The sequence below is a fragment of the Beta vulgaris genome, chromosome 7 (genome assembly GCF_026745355.1).
Source record: "Beta vulgaris subsp. vulgaris cultivar EL10 chromosome 7, EL10.2, whole genome shotgun sequence".
Classification (NCBI taxonomy): Eukaryota; Viridiplantae; Streptophyta; class Magnoliopsida; order Caryophyllales; family Amaranthaceae; genus Beta; species Beta vulgaris.
The window spans coordinates 28,395,884-28,406,256 of record NC_079208.1 but is presented as its reverse complement, the minus strand read 5'-3'; the positions used below and the strand labels follow the sequence as shown (position 1 = coordinate 28,406,256).

General features: G+C 34.2%; 1 protein-coding gene across 3 annotated transcripts; it reads left to right on the top strand.

Annotated features, from left to right (window-relative positions):
- Positions 1-7,276: 7,276 nt before the first annotated feature.
- On the top strand, positions 7,277-10,105 carry LOC104898974 (uncharacterized). 3 transcript variants are annotated; one of them, XR_007276554.2, is made up of 3 exons: positions 7,277-7,708; positions 8,521-9,870; positions 10,028-10,105. XR_007276554.2 is itself a non-coding variant. In XM_010686113.4 (2 exons), the coding sequence occupies exons 1-2, from the start codon at positions 7,544-7,546 to the stop codon at positions 8,263-8,265; spliced, it is 411 nt and encodes a 136-aa protein (XP_010684415.1). In that variant the 5' UTR covers positions 7,278-7,543; the 3' UTR covers positions 8,266-8,304. The 3 variants fall into 3 exon arrangements, 1 of the variants encoding a protein (XP_010684415.1); XR_007276553.2 differs by having other exon boundaries at positions 9,958-10,071; XM_010686113.4 differs by lacking the exons at positions 8,521-9,870; positions 10,028-10,105 and adding an exon at positions 8,020-8,304 and having other exon boundaries at positions 7,278-7,708.
- Positions 10,106-10,373: the final 268 nt, after the last annotated feature.

Here is a 10,373-nt window from a genome sequence, read left to right as displayed (position 1 = left end):
AGAAGCTATGTGGCAAGTGCAATTAAATAATTTAATGATCTAGCAGCTGATAATCAATGCTTGGAAGCTTAATTGAAGGATTGGAAGAACAAAAGCATGGTTATGGAGAGACTGGAAATGACAATGATGTTTATAGGAAAAACATGGATCTTGAAATTGTATTGAAGGCACTAAAAGCTGAAAATCTCTATTACATAAGGGAAGGGGGGAGCAACGGTGTCCTTTTTTGAACTGACTATTTTGCCCCCCTTCCCTTTCTAAATTACAAAAGGAATCTCAATACCAACATGGGGGTCAAACAAAGCCATCGGAAATTAATTTTCAACAATCACTCAGAAATCACTTATATGAGGAAACTTTACAAATCACTCATAGAATTGAGAAAATCACGTTGTAAAAATCACGCAAATCACTCAAATGATCAGGAAACTTTACAAAAACTAAAAATTAACTTACAAGCAAAACTAATATACTAGGACGTCAATACATACAAAAACATTCACAAAATTCACTTACAAATCATTGTTCTCAATAATCATTCACAATTACACATACTCATAAAAATTACCTATAAACACAAATCTGAAAAAAAAAAACATAAGATTTTGACAGTGATATCACACATTCGTCCATCGGTAATTTGCGAACTTTCAAACAGGTACATAATTCTTTTAATCTTCAAAGTTATTTCACATTAGTCGACTGTTATGTAGTTGAAAAAATGAAGATAATAACAATTAGTTGAAGAGGGCTTTTATATAAATTAAACTTAAATTTGATTCATTTTCATATAAAATCAGAAATCAAGATGTGTATGAAATTTGATTCATTTATGACACATTTAGTTCTTTTTTCTAAAAATTCCAATATAAAATTTTTGCCCAAAACTTTTGCAAAATATCCATGTTCAGAAATAAATTTTGAAAAAAACAATATCAAACCTTTTTGCGAACAACTTTTGCAACAATCCATTTTCAGAAAAAAAAAATTACATTTAATTTGCGAAAACCATTTCATGCAAAATCAGATTGTATATGAAATTTTAAGATTTCATTTCACATATATATAATTGAACTCAAAGTGTTAAAATTTAGAAAAGGAGAAAAATTAAAAATGCACATTTCATGCGAAATCAGATTATGTATGAAAAACTTTTAAAATTCATTTCAATTATAATTGAAACTCAAATTGTTAAAATTTAGAAAAGGAGAAAAATTAAAATGACCATTTCATGCAAAATCAGATTGTGTATGAAAAATTTAAAATTTCATTTCAAATATAATAAAAACTCAAAGTGTGAACATTTAGAAGAGGAGAAAAATTAATCTTCACCAATTTAATTGGGAAATAAGTATATGGACCAACCTGGTTAACAAGCAAGATTTTTTATTTTAAAAAATCCTCCTATATTAAATCAGACAGAAGTGCACAAGTTTTATTGCTCAAAAAAAAAACCCAAACCAACCCATCATGATTCATTTGGATGTATCCTCGCACGCATCGCCTTTGCTTTGCCTTTGTTAAAGCAACTAATGAAGGTTACGAGTGGAAGAGGGAATACTTATGCTGTAGCGATTCTAATTTCTTAGATTTTTTTTTGTTTTGTATTCAAGCAAGTTTTACAAAAATTATGAGTGGAAAAGAAAATATTATGTATTTGCTTTGCCTTTGTTAAAGTTTACGTTTAATGCAATGAGTGCTTTGAATATTGTGGCAAATATGTGTACCATCTTCTGTCTTATAGTATAAAAGAGAACAAAATGTTTGCAACAATTTTTCTACAACATTTGTACCATTAATATTCAATGGGTTAAATCACGGCACACACCCAAATGTTGTTTAAAAGACACCTTTAACTACATGCAGGAAAGGAACCCCACAGAGTGATACCAAAAAAGACAACTTTATTTTTTATTTACTTCTTTGCAAAAATCAAAATATGCACCATGGTTTGATTTGAACACCACAATTATAAAAAAAATGATCATACTTTCCAAACACATAAAATGCCGTTTGTGAACCAATATGTTGCTGATGCTTGAGTTTCATATACATCCTATAAACGAATCAAAATAGTGTTGGTGTCTTTCATTGTTCTTCTCTTCCTTTTTTTAGATCTATTACATATTTGTTCCCAGTAGAAGCAACTAATGATGTAGTTTTTTCAAGTCTGCTTCTTTTGTGTTCTTGTTGAGACACCACTGTAAGCGTGTTTTTATTGCCTATACGAAATGAGCGCGTATTTGACTACCTCATTGTAAACTTTTTTATTGAGAAATGTTTTTAAGTAGTCAACAAGTATTTAAAGTAAGACTCATAAACCTAAGTGGATATTGGATACCATAGGTGGTATTATGATTTTATATAGAGTTTTCCCCCCTACTTATAAGCTAAAAAAGATGTCAATGGTGCTCTTAGGAGCCATTTTGTACTAACTTTCTCCATCTAGTTGTAGTTTGTTGTTTTGTGTCGAATTGCAAGGTTTAGGGAATTATTCCCTATATTCTACTGTTATATGACCGCTACACTGGTTTGGAGAGGTTTGATGCTGAGTCCCAAGGTCCCGAGGATACTTTCCGGGACCCTTGAGCAAAATAAGAGTTGAAGACTTAGCACTTGAAGCCAAGGAACGAAGAAAAGTGGTCAGGTCCGGTCCCATCGGGCAACCTAGCCCGATTGAGTGCCCACGAGAGACAAAAACCACTTTGGTTGTGGCCCGATCAGGCACTTACGCCCTATCGTCAGTCGCCGTTGAAGCCTGATTCGGTGGTTCAGCCCGTTTGCATCGGGCCCCAATGAAAGTGATGTTGTGGTATCGTCGAGGATAGAGATGCGGCCCGATAGCATCAAGCACTGGCTGTTTTTGGGCTGTTTCTCGTTTATTGAGCCCGATTTCATCGGGCATACTTGGCCCGATCGGGAGGTTAGCCTCACATGCGCGTTTAATGATTTTTGGGCTTTTTTAATAAGATTTTTCCTAATTATTTTACGGCTAGTAAAAATAGCCAAATTAGGATATATTTTATAAATCTTTGTTTTAGTCATTATTTTTTCATAGTTTTCTCTAGAGAGTAATTTAATTAAGAACCCTAGTTTTTACTTTTCGCTTTGAATTCAAGATCAAACCTTCGTTCACATGTTTAATACAATTCTTCAATTTGGAAATCTTCCATTATTGGTTTCTCTATTGTTGATTAGATTAATTTCTTAGTTATTTTCAATGTTCAAAGTATGAGTTGTTATATTGATTTTGTAATTGTTTTCATAAATATGAGTGAGTAGTTTTATTTCTAGGATTGTGGGGATCTATGTATGCAATGAGGAATTGATAGATTAGTCTAATTGCCTTGTATTTCAATTGTTTCCTGTGGTTGAATCGTCAATGCTAGATTTATAAGTCAGGCCTGATTTATATTTCTAATATTGCAATACTGAATCTGCTTCAAGAGGAGAGATACCGTATAAGCTTTCAATCATTAGGCAAAGCGATCCTTCACCATGCAAGAGTGACTAGGTGATCTTTGAGGGAGGTAATGTTCGAGAGAAATTACATGTGCCCTAGATAAATTGACTTATTATGTAGTTGTTCTTCGTCCCTGATTTTCTGAATTCTATGCATAGTGTTCCATAATCCTAGTTCTTTATTAATTGATTCATACCTTCGTGTTTAATTCTGTTATTTGCTTAGTTTAGTAACACAACCTTCTTCATCTGATTTAGTTAGTATAATATTAGATTTCAGATATAATAATATAACTCTCTCCCTGTGGATTCAATCCTGACTTCCCTGACTACTAGTTAGCGGACCTTAGGTTATTTCTGATTCGGTGATACACTGTAACCTGTCAATACACTAGTAGAATAATTATTTATTGTTGCGACGGTATTGCTGCAGTTTTACCCATACGCAGCATTATATCACGTTAAAAGAAAAGGTAAAATGAAAAATAACCATATTGTTGTGGTTTTGGTCAGAAACCGCAAACGGAAAAAATTTTGAAAAAAAGTGGACTATTTGACCAGCTATATTGCTATGGTTTCTGACAAGAACCGCAATAATATATTAAAATATTATTTAAAAATCATATTTTAATATATTGCTTCGCCGGTCTTTGTCACCGAAATCGTCTCTCATCTTCAGTCGCCGGTCTTCGTTCATCTCTCTCGCTCCTCCTTCATGGTCTCTCGCCACCGGCGTCGCTCGCTTGATCGAGTAATAATGTCGATGAACAAGAAAGAAGAGCCCAACATTGCGCCAAATCCAGATCGACGATGTTATACTCATGCCCTAAGATTCTTCTTTCAAAGATTTTGAACTTTACAGTACGCTACTTTCACAATCTAATTACTGGAAAAGAAAATCGTCCTTTGTTACTCAACTCAATCTAAAATTGATTTAGATTTGAGCTTTTTTGGTGTTTGCTGGAAAATGAACACATTGAAGATAGAAAGAAAGAGGGCTCTTCGACCAAACATCAGATCTGACGATTCTCATCTAATGACAAGATATTTCAGTTTTTATTTGATTTTTTTCATTTTTGTTTGTTAAGAATCAATGTAAAATGTTAGGATTTCTGATTTTTTTTGTTATTTTTTAATTTGTTTATTTTATTTTCAGCTTACATTTCACTTTCTTAATTTTTTAGTTTCTTAGGTTTTGGTTTTAATTTGTTTCTTTGTCTTTTCATTTTAGTTTTTTAATTTTTTTTTTTGTTTTTTTCAGATTTGTAACAGTGGATTGTTACACTATGTTCATATTATAATCGTGTTATAACTACAAATAAATCACGCTCGAGAAATTTTAAATTTTTTTTTTACCTGCCCAGCGTCTATTGCTGCGGGTTTTAGGAAGAAACCTCAGCAATATGCGTATTTTTTTTTTATTAAATACAGCATATTGATGCGGTTTTCCCTAGAATCCGCCGCAATATGTTGTATTATTCTGATATAAAATACAAATATTGCTGCGGTTTTTCCATATAAAAACCGCAACAATATGTTCAAATATTGTTGCGGTTAAAAACTGCATCAATATATTAATTACCTATTGTTGCACCCTTAATTGCTGCACGGTCAAAACCGTCGCAATAAGCCACTTAATGACTGCAACAATAAGCATTTATTCTACTAGTGATAGGGACAACTTTGGACTTATCCAATGTACATTTCCCATCTTTACTCCATAAATGGTCAATGACCTAAAAATTGAGTATGGAGGTGAGTATGAATATGTTCATGAATCAAATTCGTCCATTGCTGACCTCTACTTAATAATGATTTATGTTCGAGTATTATGCAATAAAAAACCAAGCATGTTAATGCATGCAATCTAAAAAATTAATTTATGTTGATTCCTTAAACACATAAAAGACTATTTTATGTTGACATGTTACTATGCAATCAAATTACAGAGAATCTAATCCAGTTAAATTATCTGATGTTAACGATGGAACATTTATTTAGGTCTTTAATTATAAAGAATAAGCATGTGCGATGATGAAGTGTTTAAATCATGTAAAAATGAATATATACATAAATATATAAAGAAATATAAAAAGGTGAGATTAGAGAATAATATACAAATAAGCGAAATTCGAGTAAATCCCTAGTTGGAAACCATCATTAATATCTATACTAATATATTAAAAGGCGTGCGTAAACCAGGAACGGTTCCACGTGGCGCTCTCCCTAAGGAGTTTTAGATCATGTAATCCATGTACAATAAAAAAAAATTAGAAATTGCATAGTATAAGTTTTGATCCCGTGACATTAAGTTCATAAACTAAAGTTTTAACCACTAGACCAAGTAGTATTTAGTGCCATTATATCAAAGTACAATATTAATAAATGAAAATTTTCTTAACCGGGGCATAGCCCGGGCCTAATAACTAGTAAATATATTAAAAGGCGTGCATAAACAAGAAGCTGTGCCACATGACGCTCTCCCTAGGGAATTTTAGTTCATGTAATCTATGTATAATAAAAAAGTTTAGAAATTGCGTAGTATAGGGTTTGATCCTGAGACCTCAAGTACATATATTAAAGTCTTAACCACTAAACTAAGTTGTATTTAGTATTATTACCATCAACTATTATATTAATAAATGAAATTTTTCTTACCCAGTGCATAATCCGGACCTAATAACTAGCTAGTTTAATGTGAAATGGTGAAATTAGCTGAATTCTCTTGTTGGGATGACTAATGGAAGTGTAATTAAAATTGGCCCAATTCAAATACAATTCTAATATATGTTAAAAAAAAACTATCTCCAAATCTCACCCCTCCCCTAGTCAAGCCAAACAATTACGACTCTCTCCCTCCCATCCCCTGAGCTTCATCATTTACCCCTCTCTCTCCAAAATGAAAGGAGCTTGCCAAACAACGCCATAGAATTTCCTAATAACGTCCTAATTACGGTATTTTTATACCGTATTTACATACTTGCATGTATTTCTCTCTCCTCCCCTTGACTCGATATTTTCAAATTTTCTCCCCTTCTTCATTCACTTTCCCTCCCATCTTCTTCCACTCACCACTAAACACCGGTACCGCCGCACCACCATCGTCGGACAACCACTGCACCACCGTCGCACTCCAACCCCCGACACACCACCACCGCCGTACCCCCACCATCAGCCCCTCTCTCTGTTTTTTTCTATTTACAGTGAATATTTTTAAAAAAAATATTAAGGGAGGCGTCCACCATGGACGCCCCACCACCGATGGAGGTGCCCATGGCAGGCGCCTCACCACATGGTGGAGCGCCTGCCATGGGCGCCTCTACCACCATGGTGAACGCCTCCCTTAATTTTTTCTTTAAATTCAAAAAAAAGGAGGCGTCCACCATGGACTCCCCACCACCGGTGGAGGCGCCTAGGACAGGCACCTCACCATGTGGGAGAGGCGCCTGCCATGGGCTGCTCCACCGGTGGTGGGGCATCCATGGAGACGCCTCTTTTTTTTAAAAAAAAGTTCAAAAAAGATGAAGAAAAAACAAGAGAGAAGAAGGGCGGGTGGTGTCGTGGTGGTATGTCGGCTACACTGGTGGTGGTAGTGCTGCCATGGAGAAGGTGGTGGTGGTGCTGCTGTGGCGAAGGTGATGGTCTTGGTGGTGGTGTGGTGGGAACTTTTGAAATTGGAGGAGGAGGGGTGAGGGAAATGAGTCAAGGGAGGAGAGAGAAAACAATACAAGTATATAAATACGGTATAAAAATACCGTATTTAGGGCATTACTAGGAAATTTAGGGTGTTATTTAGCAACCCATAAATGAAAACACAACGATTATGCCATTGATGTCATAAATTGAAGGAACTCAAAGATTAAGGAACGATTTTTCATCTCAAAAGATTCGATTGAAGGTACGATTATTATTTTTCATCTGTTTTCAACTATGCATTGTTCTTCCTACTTCTGTTATTAGGTTTTGTTTTGAATTATCAAGGTTCAATATCATTGAGTTTATAATTTTTTTTTGGCTTTTTCGTGATTAAATTTGTGAATTTGATGTTTTTTTTGGCTGTGATTGTTATGGATTTTGCGGAATGAGGGTTGTTGCCCGTGTCTCTATCTTATCTGTTGTTGTTGCTTTGCGCGTTTTGCTGGTGTTGTCCGTCTGCTGCTGGTGGTTGTTGGTGGTGTTGCTGCCTCCTTATTCGAGCTGCTACTATTCTTCTTCTTCAATCCTTATTGTATCCCTTATTTCTGAGGTACAAACCTAATTTCTCTTCACCTTCCTGTTTTGATTTCAGAATCACTTGATTTTGTGTTGCGATGGTGATGTTGTTCCATACTTGTGGAATTCTATGTTATGTTTTGTTTTCTGTTTTTGTATAATATAATCTATATTTCAGTTTGAGCATTTGTTTACTAATTCTTGAGTTCTGCAATTCCATGTTTTTGGTTGCTATGAGATGGTAAATGGGTTTGTTACTGCTTTTGGTTTTGTTGGTGATGGATGTAATTCTTGGTGCCTTTAGAAAGATTAAAATGGTACAAAGTATATTTCTTGTGTCTGCAGTACTTTAGAATAAGCTTCACTCTAAAGATAGATCACAACATGGGAGACCAAGCAATGTATTCTCTCATGATAGAACCAGTGCCTTCGAATTACAACTTGGATGAGCAGATATCCTTTGCTTTTGGATTCAGAATTCGAGAAAATGTTGTCGTCATCTATGTTGGTATTAAGCATTGTAGCAAATTAGCAGCTCTATTGCTGTGTATCTGCAGAACTTGTTTTGTTATTCAAACTGAAAAATGGTAAAAGCAATAAATGGCTGCTATTGCCTGAATGTGTTTATGATATCATTTCAGGTCCTTCATATTGTTCTGTCATTTGGTGATTTTATTTATTTAAAGTTAGTTGCTTTATGTCAAAAGGGGTGGGTAAATAACATTTGTATAAAGTTTCTTCCTTTGTTGTGAACATCATAAATAATCATGTTTTGGAGTTGTAGTATAGTATTTCCATGCAACTCTAACCTCATATTTACTTCTTGTATATTAATCTTGCTTCTAGGTTTGAGCTGTTTATTTCGGGTGCTAATGTGAATGCCTTCTTCTCAGTAAAGATTTTCCTGAAGATTATAATTCTGAGTAGTTGGTCTTCTGAATTTTGTGGCTGTGTCAACTCAGTCTTAGCTGCAAGTTTGTAATGGAAGTGTCGTAGGCATCATTTTTTTACAATGCTTGATATTAATGAAATTTATGTGGCACAACCTACTCTATTTTGTATGATATGATGGGTAGGAGTTTATTCTGTGTCTTCTTCTTATAGATTGATTTATCTTTATGAACTTCACTTTTATTTTCTTCCTCACGATCCCCAAACTGAAACAAGCGAATAATATGGCACATGAAAATGAAAGAAAGATCTCACCTGCATTGATATGAATATATAGAATAACATTCTCATGCTGTTTGACTGGTTGTAGAAGCTAAGTTGTAGTTCCCACGAAGTTGTTGAAAACTATTTTGTTGAATGTAAAATGTACAGGAAGTTCAAGTAGTAAACAACCTACAACATTTAATCTTTGCATGAAGCGAAAACAACCTACAACTCCCAAAATAGACTCAAAATGCATTAAGCTAGTAAAATTAATAACATTGAACAAAGCTAAGCTAAATAAGCATAAAACTGGACTAACAAGGGATTAATGAGGGTGGAAAGAGGTCACGAAAGCGACCTTAAAAGCCACTTATCAATAGCAGCTCTTAACAATTTTGAAGGTGTGATTATTAACCGCAACTCTTAAAAAATTAAGGGCTGCGATTTTTATCAAACATCTATATCCACTAAGGACATCGATTTTTAGCAAAAACGCAGCCCGTGTGACCCTTAATTTTTTTTTCCTTTTTATGCCAAATTGACACACAAACATCTATTATTGATAGATTGTAAAGCTCTTATACAGAGTGTGCTCATAATACAAATATTGGTAAACTTAAATGCTAAGAGAACTTCATTATACACTTTGGTCATTGTGAGAGATGTTTTTCTGCCAAATTTTGGCCAAAAGTCACTTAATCACCACTGTTAGTTTAGTAAGTGATTCTGAAGCTGGAAAATCCAAATGTGTAGGCACTTAGTGATCGACCTGTACTTACAGGAGCAACAAATATTTTTCAAATTACTATGTTGGTGTAAAAAAAACCAGAAGTTCATAAGTTCACATAAGTTCCAGAGCTACCCATATTCAATTCACAACTCTTTAACATATTCAGTATTATTATCAACATGTACCAATAATTGCTTTGGTTTGTGTAGCAACATCCATAGTCGTGCCATCTTTCCGTTGTTGAAGAGTCTCTCCAACACAAACTATGACCTTCAAACTCTGTGAGCAACTCTTAATAGCCTACAGAACAGGTAAAACAATACAAAAAGTTAAACATAACAAACCAAACCACAAAGAACTAAACAAATTATGGCACTTTTAACACGTCTCCATTACAGGTAAAAACACAGAAGTGGGAAGGGGAATAAACCAACAAAATAGAACTAAAATTCATATTCTGCATTGCAGATGAAAGCTCGAATGAACAACAATTGATGAAACCTGGAGGAAGAATACGATCAAGATTAGTATATTTACTATAGCCACAAAGTGAGGATACAGCAATAGGAAAGAAATGAGCATTTATTCAATTATTGATTGTCAAATAAAGTAAAGGCTGAAAAATACACTTTCTAAAAGGTGCAGGGTATCCCTACACAGTCTTATATGTCACCTACCTTTTTTTTTTTTTGAAGGGAAAAAGAAGTACTATAAATCAATCAAGGGACAAAGTGTCCATGAGTACATAAGGAGCAATAATACTAGGACAATAATTCACCCAACATTGCTCATGACCAAATGGCATAACCTTAGT